Genomic DNA, 20,361 nt, shown 5'->3' with positions numbered 1-20,361 from the left:
CCCACAGGAATCAGTTCAGTCGCTTGTCATCCAACAGCAGGTCCACGACGATTTCCACACAGAAGGGTGCTTTGGGCAGCACTCTGTCAGGTGGAGACATGTCGGGCCAGACTTATTTGGGAGCCGAGACAGCACTGTCAATGTACTTTTTGACTGTGTAGGGATGGGGACCCCCACAGCTACCTCTTACTGCTTCCACTGTATGTTTGGCTATTCAATAAATATTTGTTGGCACTAGTGTGCTTGGAATGATTCTAGCTCCTGGGGATCTAGAAGCGTACGAAGCCAAATCCCTGCTTAGGTGAGTGGGGTGAAGCAGATCCTGGAGTACAGAGAATCAGTGCTTCAGCGGAAAGTTGTGCCTGGGCTACACACCGTGCTCTTCTACGTCCCAGCCTTTCCCGGTCTTGGAGGTCTCAGCTCTGTTAATTGTAGGTCATTGATAGCAAGGTAAATAATTTTTGCCTAGAGGCATGCAAATTAATTGTCTGCAGCTCCTAGCGTGTCCGTTTGCTCATGTGTTCCAACATTCCTTTGTTCTGTATAAATTGCCCCTTTTCTGACTTTTCTCTTTTGGATGGATTGTAGCATCTGCTGGGTCCCTCCCTTAATTCAAGAAAACAGTTAACACGTGTCCATTTCACAGTGCGCAAGAACCATGACTTTTTTGGGGGAGATGATCCTTTCCCAAAATAAGCAAGTAAATATCCAGTACGCTGACGGTGTAATGGGTTCTGGATTAACTAAAGCAGAACGTGGAGGGAATGAAAATGCTAGAAGAATTATTCGCTATCAGGAGTTCAAATTGAACCGGTCGCGTCCTGTGGTTTGGCTGGCGAGCCTGCCCTTGCAGGACCACAGGGCGCTGGCCTTGGGGGATTGGTGGCGTGATCCGTTTTGACCCGGTGGCTTGGGGGTGGGGGGCACCTCGGTGAGGCACACCCCCGCCCGGCGCCTGCGCGGAGGCGGGGCCTGGCGGGTGGGTGTGTCCGAGCAGGCCACGCCCCCGTCACGTGCGGCCCCGCGCCTGCCGCGTCGGCAGCCCCGGAGCGCGCCAGTTGGCGGCGGCAGCTGGAGGCAGGGGCGCCCGCGGCCTCCGCGGCGGGGCCAGGCTCATGGCGGCGACGACGGCGACAGCGGTGGCGGCGGGGGCCGAGTCGGCGGAGGGGTCCGCGGGGCCGGCGGCGGCGCTGGAGCTGTGGCTCAGTGAGTAGCGGGGCCGCCCCTCGGCGCGGGGCCAGCGCCGCACGTGAGGCCCGGCTTCCCGCCTCCCGGCGCCCTTCTTCTGGGGCCGCGGCGGGGGCGAGGGGCGGCGCGGCGGGGAGGGCGGCCCGGGAGTCCGCTCGGCCCGCTCCAGTCCCGGCGCGGAACCGCGGACGCAGTGGCTCCCGCGTGTCGAGCGTGTGTCCAGTGCCCCGCACGGGGCCAAAGCCCTGCAGCCATTGTTCATCCCCACGAACGTCCCGAGACGCGGCTGCCATTGTTCAGCCCGTTTGAGCGACGAGGACCCTCGGACGTCCGGGGACTCGGTGGTGCGAGACGCGCAGACCCCGGCGCTCGTGGGCGCTGGCGGGGGTGGGGTCTGTCTGCCGCCGTTTTCTGTGTGCGCGTGTCCACTCGGGCCGGACGGCTGCTGGCGGGTCGCGTCTCCTGGAAGCTCGACACCCGTCCCGGGGGGTCCGGGTGGTGCCGTCCCCGTCGTACCGAGGAGGGATCACCGGGAGGCAGAGACGAAAGAACGTTCTCCGTGTGCTGGGCTCCGCCAGGTGCTGCGAACCCAGGGTCCTCGCTCGCGGAGACGTGCAGTAGTGGGTCCACGCCGGTCGGAACAGGACTCGGTTAGAAGGCGCAGAAGGGCGCGTTTGCTTAACGTGCGGCGGGAGGAGCTGGTTGGTTTTCCCGGGGACAGTCCCAGCGGACACAGCATTTGAGACACAGGAAGCGACAGCATTTCAGACACAGGAAACTTAAGTGCATGTGCAAAAGCTGGGGTCCGGAGGCTGGAGCCTTCTGGGCAGCAGGAGGTCGGTAATGCTGGGGTGCGAAGCCTGGAGAGCCTGGAAATAGAGACTGGCCGGGTACTTGGGGCTACGCTTCCAGGGGCTTGAATGCTGCAGGAAGGAGTTTGCAGTTGATCCCGTGATAGGGGAGGCGCATTGGAGTTTCAGCCAGAGAATCTGTGGTCACGTACACCTGTTACAAGCATCGCTTGCAGCCTCGGGGAGCTGAGTGGCCGGCGGGGAGAGTAAGTGGCTCTTTGGGTTGTGCGTAAGGGGCTGAAGTAGGACACACATTGCAATGGAGAGTGGAAATTAGGAGCAGGCTGGCTAGTTCACGGACTGTATACAGCCTGATGTGTAAGAATGGAGGCCAGAGACCGGGAATCGGCAGTAGACCCTGGGTGTCAGGCTCTGATACCTGGCTCGTTGCGGTGGCTCACCTGTGAGGAGAAGCTAGCCGTGGAGTGGTGGAGTTTGGGTGCTTGTGGCTGTGGGAGAGACGCTCTCCAGGCAGTCGGTCAGCTCCAGGGTGGGGAGAGCTGGAGGTCGAAGTCTGCAGATGGAGTATGGAGAGCCTCAGCATTTAAGAAGTGGATGGAGGGGCGGCCAGTTAGCTCAGCTGGTTAGAGCGCAGTGCTCTTAACAACAAGGTTGCGGGTTCGATCCCCACATGGGCCACTGTGAGCTGTGCCCTCCACAACTAGATTGAAACAACTTGGAGCTGATGGGGCCTGGAAAAGCATACTTAAAATAAATAAAAGTTTAAAAACAAACAAATAAATAATTAAAAAAAAAAGTGGATGGAAAAGCGGCCTGAACGTGGGAGACAGCAGACACGGGGAAGGGGAAAGATGGGAGAGCGGGGTGTCCGATCTCAAAGGAGGGGTATAGCTGGTAGGTGGTTTGCTGCTGAAAGATGGAGTAGAATGAAGAAGGGGGAACTGGGGCAAGTAAAAGGTCATTAGCGACATGGCTTGGAGTTAAATGGTGGGGACAGAAGGTAGCCGAGGCCTGGGAGGGCTGTAGGCTTAGGCTGGAGTTGCCAGAAGGTCAGGTGGGCTGGGTTAGAAGAGGTGGAGGCTGGCCCAGGTGGAGCAGATGAGGGAACGGACTTCCCGAGGATGTCACACTGTTTGGGCTGATGTGGTCCCAGAATTGCTAGATCTTCCAGTTTTTCATACACGGCTAGAACTTACATTTTTATGTGAAATCTCTTGACTTTTTAAAAGCTGGCAGCTACTCTGAAATAGAAGTTTGCCTGGTGCAGGCCAGGCATTATTGATCGGCGGAGGTGTAGCCTCTGGCCACCACCTTGTTTTCTTTTTAATGGTGTTTGAATGTGAAATGATGGAGAGAGGGTAGCCAGGGGAATTCACATGTAAGGAAGAGAGGCCCCGTGAGCCCCTTTCCAGCTGATCTTTTGGGGGATTACCTCTCAGTTCTAGGTCCTTTGTTCAAGCCATCAGAGAGGGAGTGCGGACAGGAAGGGCACCTCTTGTTTTCCTGAGTGTTTGGGGAAGGAGATAAACACATGCAAATGAGTTCGTCAGTAACCCCACCCCCAGGCCTGAGTGTTTGGGGCTGAGGTGTAAGGAGGTGGGCGTTGGGAAGGACTGGTGAGAGACGGAAGGAGCCCACCCGGACACTTGGGGACCGGGTGGCTCACCCTCTGCACTGTTGACATTGGGGACCTGACGATTCTGTGTCCTGGGGGCCGCCCTGTGCATTGCAGGGAGCCCCTGGCCTCTACCCACCAGGTACCAATAGCACCCAATGTCTTTGTTGTGAAAGAATCCACGAGGCAGGTAGAAATACAGAAAGAAGGTTTACCAAAGTAAGAGGAGGGTTGGCTGGGCAGCGTCTACTGGAAACTACTGCGTTCGCTGAATCTTTGTTTCATCTCAAGCTTCATATTTTCTAACTGGGATGCAAATGAGATGCAAATCGCATGGGCCTGTAATGGAATTTTCACCGGAGTTAGGGTTAGGGTTAGGGCTTTGTCCCTTGGGTGGGGGAAGGTGCGGGAAAGCTGATTATCGCGACCTTTGCATATGTTACATAGATTTAAGTTGGAGCTGGGGCGTGGATCCCATACAGATGCAAAACCTTTTTCTAATCACAAGGCCAGCCCTGGGCTGGAGGAAATAGAAACTGTGACACTGGTATGCAGGTGAATGTGGAGGAAGCAGAACCGTTAAGGCCTGGCAGAAAGGGGACAAGGAAAGAAAAGAACTTTCTAAAGGTCCCAACCTAAATTACGTTTGTTAAATTGAATTATACCGGAGGCCAAATCTCAAAATAGAAGATTTAGTGCCACTATTACAATCCCCTGTCTCGGCACTCCTCCCAGTGATGACGACCAAAATTGTCTCCAGACTTTCCAAATGCCCCCTCGGGGAGAGGGGCAGGGGCACCTCTCCCCTCCACCCGGGATCCTCTGAGTCTGGAGCTGGGGGTGTTGATTGGACGTCAGACGGGTCCTGTAGTCTTGGTGGTTGTGTGATGCCGGCCCCCCCCTACACACACACACACGGGCAGAGAAGGTGAACCATGGTTTAAACCAGATTTGCTGGGGTGGGGTGGGGTGGGGCACCAGGGCTGGTGCAGTGGCTGGACACGGCACAGAGGTTGGTATGGCGGGGGCAGGAGTGTAACCTAAGCAATGCCATGAGCCCAGGCTGGACGGAGAAGGACGTCGCCTCTGTGAGGTCTGAGGACGCTACGCTCAGGCCGTGACCTCTTGCCTCCCTGCGCGAGCCAGGCAGCTGCGTGTGTGAGATGGGGGCGCAGCAGAAACGCGTGCGTCTTAGGGCTGCGAGGTGCAAAGGGGCTCATGCACACAGGCGTTAGGAGAGGCCTGGCCCCGAGCGCTGGCTGCCGTCGTTTTGAGTCTTAGCTACAAGTGGCAGAAAACAAACTCATTGGCTTACTAAGACAAAAAAAAAGAAAAACGGAAGAACATTGGACCTGGGGAGGCGGCGTCCCCCAAAGGAGCCCCGGGACGCTGTTAGCAGACGCTCCTGCTTCTGTGCTTTCTAGAGCCCCCTCCATCCTGTGTTGGTCGGTGTTCTGCGTGTGTAGCTGCCTCAGTCCTGTTTACGCAAAGGCTCTGGCTCGGGCTTTACCTGAGCCTGCCCGGTCGGCAGCGGACGCCTGTGTGGCCGTGTGGAGCTGTTCCAAGCAGAGCTGGTCGTCTGGCTCCCTGGATTGCAGGCTGGGAGTGCAGCTGGGCGGCAGGATTCCTCCCTCGCTCCCTCCCTTCCACCTGGACCTCCTCCCAGGGGGTGTCCTCCCAGCCCCACTTTCAGGCCTCCCATGAGGGCCAGGGGCGTCTGGATCGCAGCCTAGTTCTATTCTCGAGTTGCCCAAGGGCCGAGCTCCTTTTGGCGCTGGCATCGGACCCCCTGCGGTGGGTCTTGGGCTTCTCAGCCTGGGCCCTGTGGGTTGGGGTTCACCTCCTGCAGGGAATTCTGTTGAATTCCAAAGGCTCCCTCAGGCATCTGCTGCCCCACAGCCTCAGCCCCCCCCCCCCCGCCCCCGCGTGACCCCGCTGGTTGTGTGGCAGCTGGTGGGAGCCCATTCTGCTGCCCAGGCTGAGCCATTTTGCTCAGCTGGAGTCGCAACCCTTTTCTTTTTACTGGTTTCAGGTGTACAACACAATGTACTAGACATGCACACCCCTCACACAGTGGTAACCCGCCATCAGCTGTTTTCTTAATGCCTCTGGCCTGTAGCCGCCTCGAAATGCCTGCAGACATTGCTTTTGTTACAAGCACGCCTGTGGCCTGTGGCCTGTGGCCTGTGGCCGGCCTGCCCCAGTGCTCGCAGGCTGAGGAAACCAGCCCGGGGCCCCGGGCATAGTCCTGCTGAGCTGGCAGGAAGGGCTTCCTGGAGTTTGTCCCTGGCCGAGCCCCCTCTGGCCCCTCGCCGCTCCTTGGGCCATTGGCGCCCCAGACCTGGGCTGTTGCTGTGGCCCCGTCAGGAAAAAGGTGAGGATGTGTGGGAATTGAGAAACCCATTCATTCCTTTGTCAGCTTTTTTCCCTTAGAATGGAGTTAGTGGGTGGGAAGATGGTGATTACAGGTCCCTTGAGTCTCACTGTTGAGCTGGGGAGACACATGACTTCCACGTGACACACGCGTGTGGCTGCAGTTAGGAAGTGACACCCCAGTTGACTAGACTCTTGAGTAACCAGAAGGGAGGAGAATCGTTAGGGGCTGAAACCAGCAGGAAGAGATGTAAATCTGTGGGCCTTGGACACCTGCGTGCCATCCGAAATCTGTCAGGACCAGCAAGATCCTCGTTGAGGCTGAGACAGGCTTGACAGTGGGAGTCGGGGGGTAGGGCTCAGTGACTTCTTTGAGAGCAGGCCGCCTGGTTCCGTCCGGGTGGGGACACTGGGTGTCCGTGTTGGTTTGCTGGGTGGCAGGCAGTGTGGGAGGGGAGGGAGAAACTGCTGGCACCCAGCCCCAGGAGCCATGCGGACCCCGACCCGTGTCCCAGGGGGGTCGGGCTCGTCCCTCCCTTGGCCCCTGGTCTCGTCAGGCTTCTGATAACCGCCCCGTCCAGTTCCGCCTGGCCTGCTGCCCTGTGATGCTCCGTGTCCACGGATTTCATCTGAAGGGGGACTTAGCGTTGCAGTGCCTGGGCCCCTAGAATGTGTGGTGGCGACAGGGACAGTGTTTGGAGGAGAAAAGGCAAGGAGGTCCTCTGGTCGGTCGGACAGGCAGGCCGCCGACCACGGAGAAGCTTCCAGCACACAAAGGTCGGGGGGTGTCAGGGCACTGGCTTTGATTAGGGGGCTCTTTAGAGGAGGTGGGATGACCCAGGGGGGCCACCACCTGGAGCCTGGGGTATAGGTGCTGGTCGTCCTGTCACAGCTGAGAAGCTTACAGGTAACCCCCCAGGTGCTGCCTGCTGGCCGTCCTCAGCCAGGGCCACAGGCGGGGGGCCTGACAAGGGGCGTGAACCCTGCACTGGACGTGGCAGTAGCTTGTCACCTACTGTGCTTGTTCATTCAGTGAGCAAATATTCACTGAGGACATGTCACATGCCTGACGTGGCGACAGCACAGACATGGTCCTGTCCCTTTCGGCCGCCTGCCCACTGTGCGGTCCCCGAGAGGTGTGATGGCACAGCCCGTGGCGGTTCTAGTTTTGGTGAGGGAAGGAGATGCGTGTTTCTTTCTATGCTGATTTCTTTTATTATTTTCTTGACAGATAAAGCCACAGACCCAAGCGTGTCAGAACAGGATTGGTCAGCGATCCAGAATTTCTGTGACCAGGTGAACACGGATCCCAATGGGTAAGGTCCCCTTTACACGCACGCTTGACTCGGGGACACCTGATGAGTGCACGCCGTATTCTCTCCAGACTGTTCTAACAATTAGGCTTTCTTTCTTCCCTTAGGATCTACTGACAACATAATTTTTTTTTAGAAATAGCAAATTCATGTGGTTTTTAAAAAAAAAACAACAGAGCAGTCCGTTTATGACGCAATTATTTAGAAAACCTGAAATAGTGCCTGGAACAGTAGTGCCGAGGAGACTGAGTGTGCCGGTAGAAGGTCGCGTGTCAAAGAGGGGTGTGTTCTCTGTAACGTCACGTAGTCTTGCATGAGAAAGTCAGTGAAGGGTCAGATTCTGTTACCAACACTACTGTACAGGAGCTGAAGCATCGAGTCGTTATTCCAGATGCTCGCTTTGTGTTGCCGAATATTCAGCTTTTTGGAACGAGCAGAAAGTTCGATCACACTTTTTACTCTAGTGTGTGTGTTCCAGGCGTTTACTGTGCGGCAGGCAGGCCTATGCTGCCTGGTGCCCGGTCACCTTCAGATCTGGGCCTGCCTGCCCAGCTGGAGCCTTCCGGGGCGGGGGGGCTGTCTGTGCCCTGGACGGCGGTGGCTTCGGGACGGGCGGGTGGGCGCCAGCCTTGTTCGGAGCCAGTCTGTCCCGCCTCTGCTGTGGGAGCCGAGCTGCTGCTGGAACAGAGGCCACTCGTCTGAGTGCTCAGCCAGACCAGGTGTCATTGTTTCCCCGTAGCCCGACCCACGCACCCTGGCTGCTGGCCCACAAGATCCAGTCTCCACAAGAGAAGGAAGCTCTTTATGCCTTGACGGTGAGTCCGGCTGGCTCCTGGGCCTCGGCTCCGCTGCCTGCTGGGCCCAGCCCCGTTTCGGTGTTGGGGGGTGGACAGGGGCTGCCAGGTTCATCGTCACGGCCCTGAGAAGGCAGGCGCAGGTAGTCTGGGCTCCGGTGCCATCCCTGGTCTGTCACCCTTTCTCCCAAACTTCTGGAGAGCAGCCCTGAGCCCGCTTTGGGAGAAGGAAGAGAGCTTTTCTTTCCTTGCCTTTTATAGTCAGACCACGGCTTCCAAGGGCCCACAGGGCCAGGTTGGTGACATAAATGAGCCACTGGGTAAAGACCCAAGTCCTGGGAGCGCACAGCCAGTGTAGGGGGGCAGCTGCAGCACAGGACGAGCCAGCCAGTGCCAGGCGTGAGGTTGGCCCATTGTTGGTAGAACTCCCTGTTTTGCAGGAGACACCGTAAATCCAGCGTTTTATGTGAATTTTGAATTTTGCAATGTTGGTGACTCATTTGAAATCCCCTTGAGTGGCAGTAGGGAGCCTGTGACTTAGCAGCTCTTGGGCCTTACTACCAACTGTCACCTGTGTCACCTGCCCAAAGGGTCTCGTTAAAAGGTGGGGTGACCTCAGGGACACACCGCGCTGAGCTGTTTCCTGGGCACGAAGCTGTCGCTTCCAGCTGCTTTTGTTCTTAGTCTGAGAATGTCCCCTCTCTCCCAAACCTCAGTGTCCTGTAGTCGTAAGGAAACCTCGCCCCGGTTCCAGTAAGTGCTCACATGTGAGACGAGCCTGGAGCCAGGGGCCTGCCCCCCGTGGGGCCCGTGTCTGTGCAGGTCCTCGAGACGTGTGTGAACCACTGTGGGGGGAAGTTCCACAGCGAGGTGGCCAAGTTCCGCTTCCTGAACGAGCTGATCAAAGTGCTGTCCCCGAAGGTGAGTGAGTGTTGGCTTGGCCCTGCACCCGCCCGCCCCGCCGCCACCTCACGCTCCTGCCACCCTCTGCCCAGCGGCTGGCTGGCCGGCGCGTGGATGCAGCCTGCAGACTGTCCAGGCTTTGGGGCAGCTGACGGAGGAGACCTGCGTGGGCAGGTCACCCTTTCCTCTCCCCGGCCTCGCTTGCTAGCCTCGTCCGGCTGTCCCCAAAAGGGCCTGGTGGACGGGTGGCCTGGACGGGGCGCAGAGCTCTAGCCTGGAGCGCAGGTTTCCTGGTAGAGGTGGCAAGAGACACCAGGTGTGTCTTTCAGTTGATGTCACTTCATCCCTCGTCCCCTGTACTTCCTGTCCTGGAACTGCCTTGGTCCCGCCCTTCACGGGTGACCGACCCGTGGGGAACCTTTCCATGCTGCTCCCAGCAGCTGTGTGTGCTGCAGTTGAATTCAGTTCATGCTGCCGGTTACTGCCTCGTGCTCAGGGCTCGGGCCCACCGGCTCCCCAGGTCTTTGCTCTCTGCCTCCCCCGCTCCCAGCATTCCCTAGGAAGACTCAGCACAGGAAAGCACTGTCCTGACTGCTAGCTTTTCATTGTATCCGATACAAGTGCCCTCTGCTTGTGGCACCTGAGCTGGGACCACCCTCCCTCACATCCATGTGTCCCAGCAGGACGCACTGGGAGCCTGGTTTCAGAGTTTTTATCTGGAGTTACATGGGGCACGATTGACGGAATCATGGACCGTGTCACTGAACTTACTCTCCAGCCGCACCCTGTCCTGGGCTCAGAATAAGGCTGAAAGTTCCAGTTCTCTAATCATGGGTGTGGTCCTTTTGGAGTGGTCAGCCCTCCTCCCCCTGAAACTAGGTGCCCACCCAACTCGGGCGGTCCATGGGGCTCATTGTGAGTAACACATTCCTGTCCCTCGGGAAGCCCCAACAGTTTGGGAAACTGCTAGGAACTGGGGACAAAGAGCACATATATTTTATTATTCCACACTAGCCGCAGCCAAACAGTGAGAGTCCATTGGCTCTAAAATAGGCCATCATATGGTGCGCTGTTTTGGTGGTTGACTCCTTGAAACCCAGAGGAGCCCTGGGGCTGGTCGCCATGTGGGGGGCTCTGGATGTGCCTGGCTCCCCGCCGGCCTCCCCACCCCGCAGCTCGCTTCTCTGGGGGAGGGAGCAGCCACCTCTTCCCTGCTAGTGTGGGCTCGTTCTCTGCTGCGTCCCTTCCAGCTTCTGTAATTCTCGTTCCCCCTTCGTTTCAGTACCTTGGGTCCTGGACCACGGACAGAGTTAAGGGGAGAGTCATTGAGATACTATTTAGCTGGACAGTCTGGTTTCCAGAAGACATCAAGATCCGGGATGCTTACCAGATGCTGAAGAAGCAAGGTCGGACCCCCGTACTTCGCTGCATTCCCTTTTCACACTAACCATTCCTTCTTGTTTTTTGTGTGCTTTGAAGTTTTTGGTAAACACTGGATGTGTTGTGTAGGGCAGTAGAAGCTGAGTTTTAATCGCTCAACATGGGAGCTCCTTCCTTCTGGTAGGCAGGAGCTGACCGGGTATTGGGGGCGGCCACCCTCACTGCAGCAGATCCCGCTTCTCTGGTGGGGGCCCGTGTTCTCCATACCCGCCCCACAGCAGCTCTGTCCTTTGAGGGGCCTAATTCCCCTGCCGTCCTGATGGTAGGTGGGCCATCGGTACCTGTCGGTCACTGCTAGTTAGCCTGCGGGTGGTGGTGTCGGCTCTGAGTCGGGGCTGGCACCGCGTCGCTGGTCTTGGTAGGACCCTCTTCATCCTGTCCCCCAGGGGCACAAGGTTTCCTTTCTGTTCTTTCTAGCTGCTGCTCTTAAGGACTGCAGGCTGTGTTGCCCCCCAGCAGAGAGGGATGGGAACCTGGGGGGAGGGGGCAGAGGACAGAGGGAGACAGACTGAGGTGCCACATGGTCTCGCCAGCTCACGGTGGTCTGTACGCAGCTCTTCAAAACCTTAGTGAGTGATCTGTATTGCTGTTGCCTCCCGACTGTCCTTGGAGGCGCGGCTTTCCTGGGATTTCAGGTCACTTGCTTAATGCCCTGTGACCTTGGCTCTGATGTTTCGAGAAAAGTTGAGCTTGTAGGCTGCTTAGCGTTGTGTTGCTGTTGGGCTGGAGTGGTGGCCCAGGCCCTTCTCTGTGGCATCTGGAGGCTCTGCTGCCTCTCTGGGCTCTGAGAGGAAGGAACTGGATTCGGGGGAACTAGTTTTCCCTGTCTCGGCACTCACGGGACCTGCGTGGGAGTGACAGTGACACCTGGGTCCTGGGAGCTCATGTGCCTGCGTCTCGTGATCAGTGCTGTCACCGTGTAAAGCCCACGGCCGGCTGGACAAGGCCCTGCTTCTGCTCCTACGTCATCGGCTCGCATGTCCCTTTCTTGTCCTTGGATGCTCCCCAGGGAGGATGGGGACCTTGGTTGTACCCGGGGTGCATCCCCTGAAGGTGGCTGACAGATTTTCTAGTGAGACATCAGAAACCGGGCTTTCTACAGCATCCTGCTGGAGTCCGTGGGTACTCCTGTCATTAACTTCATAAATTTCACGTTTCAGGAATCATAAAGCAAGACCCTAAACTACCAGTGGATAAAATCTTGCCCCCACCTTCTCCCTGGCCCAAGAGTTCCATTTTTGATGCAGACGAAGAAAAGTCAAAGGTAAGAGCTCCTGTGACCTCGGCGGCCTACCTGCTGCAGTCTGGTCAGACCCTTTCTTGTAGGGACTCGCCTGCAGTGTTCCCGGGAACGTCCTCTGACTCCTGAACCAAAGTGTGGGAGGACGAATGGGGGAGGGGTCGGTAGCTGTCTGTGGAGCGGGTTCTCGTGTGAGGGGGCGTAAGGTGTCTGGCATGGAATTAATTCCTGGTCATTCACGAAAAGCGAAAGCATTCACAGACTACAAAGTGGGAGAGTGAAGAAAGGTTTTATTAAAGTTAGAAAGAGAAGAGATGCCCATGGCAGTGTCCAAACATGACGGCTGCCTCGGGTTGTAAGGAGAGAAACACCAGCGGGGGTCGCGGGGCAGAGTCCAGGGTCTCAGTGGACAGCTGCACCTAACGCGGCTTTTTCTTGTATATGAAAGGGGGAGTCGGGCAGGCAGGTTGGGGGCTGACCTCCTTCCTGGGGTCTGGTCTGTTTGAAGATGATGTTATCTCCGGACTCCAGACTCGGCCTCGACCCTCGAGTCCTGGGGCTTTAATGTGTCACCAGTAAAAACTGCCAGAAGTTGTAAATTGGATGCCAGTATCCGGCCACCTGAGGATTAAGAAATGGCTGTTTCCCAGGTTAGGATGTTGTTGATTAACGAGGTATGGGTGGGCTTGAGAAAGGGAACAGAGTTCTTCAGCTCTCGGTGAGGGGAGAAACAGAAGAGGGATCCATCCTGATATTCGTCTAACTGCAAACAAAGTCTAATTCCAGGTGGCTAGATAGCGAGCTATGTGGTGAGTCAAACTGCAAACTAGCGAAGTCTAACTGCGTTACTGATTCCCTGAAGTTCACCCTTAAGGAGGGCTGGGTGTTTTCATCGTGGATGGGCCAGGTGACAAATGCCACCTTCTTTGTCGCCTGCATCTTGTCTGTACAAGTGCTCCTGTGGGGAGAGGGTACAGGAGGGTAACCCAGGCGGGGAATGTGCGTGGTTGGGCACGTCCTGTGGTACTGGTGGGCAGGGTGGAAAGAAAAGGATTGGCTGGATGTGGCCTCAGATCTTTTTAGTACCAGCAAACCTGAGCCCGCCCACCTTCCTTCCACTGCCTCAGAGCCCGTGCTCCTCCGACATCAGTGAGGAGAGGGAAGGGCAGGCAGGAGGTCAGAACCGAGGCCAGGACCCCAGATCACCCTAGAGCATCTCCGAGTGGGAAAGGGCCCTAGGGCGCCCGTGGTGGCGGGGCTTGGGTGTCAGTCACTGAGCTCTGCCTCGCGCAGGAGCAGGAAAGGCCCAGGCTGCGGAAGTCGCACCCCTCACCTTCCTCTGAGGTCACCTTCCTCTGCAGCTCTCAGCTGTGCCCGGCCGTCGGGCCCAGGCGCTCGGTGGCCATTGAGTCACTCACTGTCAGCCGAGGAGCAGGGCTGCTCCAGGCTCTGGGCTGCCTTTCTCTCTGGCTTCTCCTGCTGGGGCCAGACGATCGCAGAGGGTGTGGGCTCCTGAGAAAGGAGGAGTCCTGAGGTCCCTGGGAAAGCTACTGCCCCAGGGCTCAGCGTGCCCGTCTTCCTGCCATCTGCCAACAAAGCCTGAGTGACTGGCATGGGCCAGGCCTTGTGCTGGGCATGGGGAGCAAAGTGGACAGGACACCCAGGCCTGTTACACGTGGAGGCCGCTGTCCAGGGCTGCCTCGGTGCTGGGGACATTTGGGCCCAGTGGCTTTCTTGAGGGAGGGGGGGCCGTCCTGTGCACTGGGGTGTTTCCAGCATCCCGTGTCTCTACCACTAGATGCCAGGTGTACCCCCAGTGTGACAACCAAGATCTCTGCAGACTTTGCCAGATGTCCCCTGGGGGAGGTAGCCCTGCACCTCCCTGCCTCACTGACCCCAGGGGTGTGGGCTGGTCGGAGCTCGGCCCTCGCTGTCTGGTTGGGAGGATTTGGTGAGGACGCACAGGGGGTGTGTGAGCTGTTGCTGCTGCGGGTTCTCCTGTGGCTGACGCTGCGCCCTGGCCATGTGACACGAGGGTTAGTGTCACCTGCTCTTGTTCACGCTTCAGCTTCTGACTCGGCTTCTGAAGAGCAACCTCCCTGAGGACCTGCGGGCTGCAAACCAGCTGATCAAGAGTCTGGTCAAGGAGGTAAGGGGTGGGGTTTTCCAGTGGGTTCTGCGGAACCAGCCCTGGGCGGGCACACGTGTGTGTGTGCGTCTGTGTGTGTGTACCTGCGTGTGTACGTGCTCTGGAGTCTGGGCACACAGCCTCTGGGAAAAGGGAGGGCCGCCCGTCCCTGAGCCGGGGGGCAGCCACGGCTCCCCAAGGGCAGCCAGTGGTGACGGAGCAGGTCATGCCCTGTGTGGCCCAGCAACTTCCGTCCAGGGCTCAGCATTTCACTGCCCCATTCTCTGTCCCAGTGACAGGTGCTGTGTGGACAGAGTCCAGGTTTGGGGTCTAGTTTTGGGGGTTCAGAGAGGTAGGCCCCCAGGAACTGTGGGCTCTGAGCACTGTCCTTGTTCACTGAGCGCCCCCTCCCGCAGTGCGTGCCCCCTGCCCGGCCTGGCTCGGCCCCCTCCCACCCGCACTGTCCTTTCCCCCTGTAGGAGCAGGAGCGCTCAGAAAAGGTTTCCCGGAGAGTGAGTGCCGTGGAGGAGGTGCGCAGCCACGTGAAGGTGCTGCGGGAGATGCTGGGTGTCTACCGCAGGCCGGGGCAGGCCCCCCCGGACCAGGCGGCCCTGCAGGTAGGTCCTCGGGGGCTGAGGTGCTGCAGAGGGCACGTGTGCGAAGCGCATTGCATTTTGACACCTATCCGTCCTCGCCGCCATCGTCACGATCAGGACAGTAAACCTGCCCCTTACTTTGCCCCCCAGATCTCCTGCCCCTTGCTCTGCTCTCCCTTCCTCCCTGCCTGTGTCCCCATCCACCGATCTGTTTTCTGATCTCATAAGTTTGTACCTCCTAGACTTCTGTATAAATGGAACAATACAGCGTGTGGCCTTGTTTGGGGTGGGGGGGCCTGGCTTCTCCCCCTCGACATAGTTGGGCCCCTTCGTGTACGTATCCACCGCTTACCCCTTTGTGCCCCGTGGCATTCTGCTGTCTGCACGCACATCGAGTGTGTGCGCCCTCACCCACTGGCGGGCACCTGCGTCGTCCCCGCCGTGGTGGTGATGAATCGGGCAGCAGGATTTCCTGTGAACGTGCAGCTTCTCTTGTGTAAACGCCACGGTGTGGGGCGCCTGGGTCACGAGGCCGAGTGCCCACATAACTTTTAAAGCAGCTGCCCAGTGACTGTCTCCGGCGGCTGTATCACGTGTCCTGATAGTGAGCGAGGCTTCCAGTTCCCCACGCCTTACATGTCCAGAGATCTTTTCTTTAAAAAACACCTTTGTGAAGAGAAGTCACGTAACAAAAGCAGCCCTCACCACGATCTGACTAGAACGTGTTCGTCACCCCTAAAGGAAACCCTGTCCCTGGGGGCGGTCACTCCACCCCTCTGTTACTCCAGCTCCGCGAGCCCACTGGTCTGTTTTCTGTGTCTGTGGTTTGCCTGTTGGGACGTTTCATGTCAGTGGACTCAGCACGTGGCTTCGTTCACCAACGTGATGTTTTTGAGGTGCATCCACGTCACGGCGTGTCATTCCTGGCTGAGGGACGACCCCGTGTGCCGCCTGCCTTTGTTGACCCTCCTCAGCTGGGCCTTGGCGTCGGGTTCGCTCGTTGGCTGTCACGGGGAATGCTCTGAGTGTCGGTGTACGCCTCGTGTGGATGTGCACGAGGCTTGAATTCCCTTGGGCGTGTCCCCTGGCGTGGACTTGCCGGGTCATGGGGTGACTGGAACTTTCTGAGCAGCTGCCAGCCTGTTGGCCGCGTCCTCACAGTGCCAGGTCCCGGTTTCTCACATCCTGCTGACACTCGTTTGTCTTTTTGGTAATGGCCATTCTCGTGGGTGTGCAGTGGGATCTCACGGTGGTTTTGGTTTGTGTTTCTCCTTTGGTTTAACTTGAGTTTTCTTGTGTGTATTGGTCACGTGCACATCATCTCTGAAGAAATGTTTGAGTTCTTTGCCCATTTTTTAATAGGGTTGTCTATTTTTGAATTATCAGAGTTCTTTATGTATCCTGGACACAAGTCCCTTTTCAGACCGTTTTCTCCCATCCCGAGGGTTCTTTTCACTGTCTGGACACTGTTTTGAAGCAAAAGGTTTTAATTTTGAAGTTCAGCGTGTCTCTTCTCTCTGGTTGCTGGTGCACAGCGCCACCTGGTGTCGGCAGGTGGTGGGGCCTCCGGCCGGCAGAGACTCTGCCTCCGTCCTCCGTCTCCTCTGCAGCCCAGCTCTTCGTGCCTCCTGCTCAGCAGAGGCAGCCTTCACGCAGGTTACCTGTCCTTCCATGTCACAGACTGGAGGAGCGAACTAGGCTTTCCCAGTTCCAAATTCCTGAGAGAAAACTCTGGCCAACATGGCTCGTGGATCCACCCCATCCGATCAGCCATGACGGGCTGGGCAGCTGTAGAGAAGACCGGGCTGGCCTCCCTCAGGGGCTGGGCGGGGTCTGTTCTCAGAGGATCAGTGGCCTGGGGCCAGGCGGACGTGCAACGCAGCTCTCCCGTGGTCAGGCTGCCCAGATTTCCTCAGGGAGGTCGGCATTTGGGCCTTTAAACAGTCCAGCTTCCAGCCGAGGTGGCAGCCAGCTACGAATTAGGCAGGAAACAACCTCGTCTGCATAAAGGGTGAAGCTGGTGCTGGGAAACGTGGTCTCCTGACACTGAACCCGAGAATCTGGGCTTGCCGTCCACCTGAGACGCCGCTGGCACCCCTGTTCTCCCCACTGGGGGCTCCTTTTACGGTGATGGCAAGTGGGAGCACAGCCGCATGTGGCCTCCCGTGAAGAGCAAAGTGGGAGGAAGGGGCTCCTTCCTGCTTCCTCTCCCTGACTTGGCGGCTGGATGTATCATTTCAGCAACCTTGGGCAAGGGGCTGAGTGTAAAATGAGTTAGTAACGGAGCTCCCCAGAGGGAAGGCGGCCTGAGGCGTGCAGGGGCTGTTTGTCCCCCTACAGCACGTGGAGGGCGAAATTGGAGCACGCTCCTGGGAGGACGGGGATCAGCGTTCCCAGCTGTTGTGGGGCGTGAGGGTCAGTTCTGGGGGAACTGCTGGGGGAGGGCGGCCCTGGGGGTGTTGTGGCGGGAATGCCGGCCTCAGCAGGGCGCTGGGGGTCGCCATACGCTTTCCTGGGGTCATCCTGTTGCTGAAGCTCGAAGAAGAGCATGCTGTACACAGAGATGGTCACTGTTTCTCTGAGTGAAGGCCTTGTCAACGTTTATTGTTTTAAAAAAATCGTGCAATTGTAGCCCAAACTGCTTCTGAGCCTGTCGCTGCCATGTTCCTTCAAACTGCAGCCATGGCTTTGGGGCCGACTCGCGAGCGCTGCAGGTCCCAGGGCCTCACCTGACACGAGCCCGTTCCCAGGTCGTGTACGAGCGCTGTGAGAGGCTGCGGCCCACCCTGTTCCGGCTGGCGAGTGACACCGGTGACGACGACGACGCGCTCGGTAAGCTGTCCCTCGGCACAGGTGGGCACGGCCGCCCGCTGTACTGTGCTGCCTGGAAGGGGACAGCATGGGCGTCAGGTGCTCTGGCCCCTGGCCTGGGAAGGAAGGCATGGCCTGGTTTCCAGAAGGATCTCGGCTTGAGCAAGAAGTCAGCAGCAGGCGTGAAAGCGTACACGGGGTGGAATCTGCCATGTAGGTAGGGAGTGAGGGGCGAGAAGAAAGAGGTCCGTGGAAGGTCCGAGGACGCTGACCGTCCCACACACCCTGAAGCAGCTGCCTGGGGTCAGCTCAGGTCCCCCAACCTGAGTGAGCGCCTTCCGGGGCGGGTAGGTGACCTCAGGGTCAGGAGGCAGGCTGATGGGGGCTGCAAGGGACAGTGGAGAATTTTAATACCTGCACATGGGTGGTAAAGCATTTTCAACTTGATTATGGAAAATCTCAAAGCATGTGAGAAGGGGATGTAAAGGAATAAAGCCCTGTGTGCTCTCCGTCTGTTAACAGTGACCAGCTCGTGGCCGGTCTGTAGATGGTGGTCCACCTGCATACCCCCCACCCCCAATTCCATTTTGAAGCAAATGCTGAACATTCCAAAGTGATGATACAGTCAGTGATCAGGGAACGGGGCTTTTCTCTTTAACAATCTCACTGACCTTCCCTGGTTTTTCCTGTAACAGATTGTTCTAAATCAGACTCAAAAGAAAAGCTGTGGTTTGTTGACGTTTAACTTGATGTTAGGTCGCTATAACTTAAGTCTCTTAGTGGGTTGGGTGGCCCTCTGTTCTTCAGCTCTGCTTATTGTTGAATGAAGAACTTGGCGTTGGACGGGTAGGGCTTCGCTGTCTCAGTTTTCTGATGGCAGCCCCATGACATTTGCGTGCTTCTCGCCTCCTGGTATTGCTTACACATTGGATCAGGGCGCTGGGTCAGATTCAGGTTCACCTGGGATGGGGGCAGGGGGAGTAAGAATACTTCATGGGTGGTGTTCAAAAGGCCCATGGTATCTGTTTCTGTTGTTTTGTGATGTAATTATTGTCTAAACTCACGTTTTACTCTGATTGCAGTGAAGTCAGAGGTAATCAAATTTAAATTTTTAAGTAGCTTGACATGCCAAATAAAACACTTGCGAGGTGACTTTAACATCGCGATGTTGGTTTGCAACCTCCATCCAGTTGGAAAATTGGCAGGAACGAGCAATGGTTGGTCACTCTTGGGAAGGAGCCTTTTGGCCCTCTGGCCCGGGGCCCCTGCCCTGCCGCTCTTCTGTCTAACTCTCTTGGGAGAGATTTTTTTGCAGGTAGGCCAGGCTGTGAGGTGCTCATGGAGATTTTGAAATCCAGGGTGTGTTTGATACTTTCAGGACATTTCGATGTGGATGTCGAATCTACGTCAGAAATACTTGATCTGTGCTTAGATCGTGTAACATTTACAAGTGAAAGGTAGATTCGTGTACCAGTCTGTCCCCTACACACTTGGAAGCTTTCCAGTAACTGAATAACGTATCAGAAACGTCTTGAATACATTCATCCTGACGAAACAGCTTTCTGCTTTCATTTTAGATTAATGAAAATAAAACGGTAGTTCCTCAGGTGAACGAGCCACATTTCAAGCGTTGGCCATCATGTTGGGCCGTGTAGACTGAGGAGGTGACAACGTTGGGTGTCTGCCAGCGCCCTGAGAACTGAAAGCCTGGGGATCAGAGGCTGAGGGACTAGTTCTGGTGGGGCCTGACCACATGACCTGGGGGCAGGCCAGGTGACAGCTGCTCTGCAGCCCGGCTGCAAAAAGGCCGAGGTGGTCGGTAGCCAAACCAGGGTCCTGCTTTTTCCCTCTTCAGCGGAGATCCTGCAGGCGAACGACCTCCTCACGCAGGGCGTCCTGCTGTACAAGCAGGTGATGGAGGGCCGCGTCAACGCGGGCAGCAAAACTCCCCGCCCCGCGGGAAACATGCCTGTCTCCAGAGGTACGTGCAGAGCCTGTCCCTGCCCTCTGCCTGCCGGCAGCCTGCCGATCCCGGAAAAGAACGGATCCTCAGAACGTTCTGGGTCACGGTGTAGAAATGCGAGAATGTGCCCTCTTCTCTTTCCTGAGAGCTGGTTTTGTCAGCCGCCTCTGTCAGGAGTTCCATCCTGAGCTGAGTCCAGGCTGGATCCCAGCCTTGGCTGTAACAGGAGGAGGTGGCAGCGGTGTCCCCAGGTTTACGGTCCTCGTCATGAGCGCTCCCCTCCCTTAGGGGAGCTGGAAACCAAACACGCTCTTCAGGGCTGCCTCGTGTGGGGCCAGCCGCGTCAGAATCCCCTGGAATACTGGTTAAAATGCAGATTCTCCAGCCCCTGGCTGTACCTTCTGCATCAAGACTTTCAAGCTGGTCCTGGGGGTCTGCGTTTTTCTCATGCTTCTCCAGAAGCCTTCAGAGCGCTCTGAGCTGGGGAAGTCAGCCTGCCGCTGTCCACGGTGACGACCGTCAGAGCCCTGCTTGCTGGGATGGGCCGGCGCTCTCATGTTCTGTGTGCCAGCTGAGCTGGAAAGTTCTGGGGGCTGTGGAGGGTGGGGCGATGGGATGTCTTTTGACGGGGAAGAGGCCTGAGGGACGCCGACAGGCATTGAGTGGACCTTGCCCTCGTTCTGATGGCCTTTCCTTACTGTTCTCTAGTCTTTCGGAATCCAGCAGGCTGCACGAGGAACTGCCTGGTTGACTTGGAGGCAGACAGTGGGTCTGAGCAGGCTGGTGCCGGGTCACCATCCCTGCTTCACCGGGACCTGGCAGCCTTAGGTGAGGGAGGACGTGCGGGGAGCCGTCCAGAATGACCCGCCCAGGGAGAGAGCAAGCCTCCTCCCCTTGGGGAGAAGATGCCTGTTTCTAGAGGGAATCGGGTACACGGGACGTTCAGTGAGGTCCTCTGCACTTAGTCCCAGACTAGCCATGGAGGACCGAATGAGTTTGGGTGATTCGCTTTGTCTAGGCTCTCGGGGTTCTAGAAAGGGTGGCCATGGTGGCGAGCTGCAGCTCACGTCAGGTTGAGTTACTGGTCTGCCTGTCTCTGCTCCTTCCTTCCAGGACTCAGTGATGCTCCAGTCACCAACAAGGTAAGGAAGCTCTTCCTTGGGGCCACAGAGGAGAGGGGAGGGG

The 20,361-nt window shown here is 57.4% G+C and overlaps 1 protein-coding gene across 2 annotated transcripts in view; it reads left to right on the top strand.

Moving 5' to 3' along the window:
* GGA2 (golgi associated, gamma adaptin ear containing, ARF binding protein 2) overlaps positions 1-20,361 on the top strand; it is a 31,046-nt gene that overhangs the window by 4,742 nt on the left and 5,943 nt on the right. Inside the window, exons 1-12 of one of the 2 annotated variants that reach the window (XM_033101580.1) lie at positions 1,047-1,206; positions 7,220-7,304; positions 8,041-8,116; positions 8,918-9,016; positions 10,281-10,404; positions 11,599-11,702; positions 13,747-13,827; positions 14,286-14,423; positions 17,153-17,234; positions 19,069-19,194; positions 19,885-20,004; positions 20,290-20,318. In XM_033101580.1, coding sequence (XP_032957471.1) covers positions 1,116-1,206; positions 7,220-7,304; positions 8,041-8,116; positions 8,918-9,016; positions 10,281-10,404; positions 11,599-11,702; positions 13,747-13,827; positions 14,286-14,423; positions 17,153-17,234; positions 19,069-19,194; positions 19,885-20,004; positions 20,290-20,318 — 1,155 coding nt within the window. In that variant the 5' untranslated portion in view covers positions 1,047-1,115. Of the gene's footprint in view, positions 1-1,046; positions 1,207-7,219; positions 7,305-8,040; positions 8,117-8,917; positions 9,017-10,280; positions 10,405-11,598; positions 11,703-13,746; positions 13,828-14,285; positions 14,424-17,152; positions 17,235-19,068; positions 19,195-19,884; positions 20,005-20,289; positions 20,319-20,361 lie in introns of those variants that run through there. The other variant, XM_033101581.1, reaches the window with a different exon arrangement.

The sequence above is a fragment of the Rhinolophus ferrumequinum genome (assembly GCF_004115265.2).
Source record: "Rhinolophus ferrumequinum isolate MPI-CBG mRhiFer1 chromosome 15 unlocalized genomic scaffold, mRhiFer1_v1.p scaffold_54_arrow_ctg1_1, whole genome shotgun sequence".
Lineage (NCBI taxonomy): Eukaryota > Metazoa > Chordata > Mammalia > Chiroptera > Rhinolophidae > Rhinolophus > Rhinolophus ferrumequinum.
Note: the sequence above shows the minus strand (reverse complement) of the source record. Positions and strands in the feature narration are given on the sequence as shown.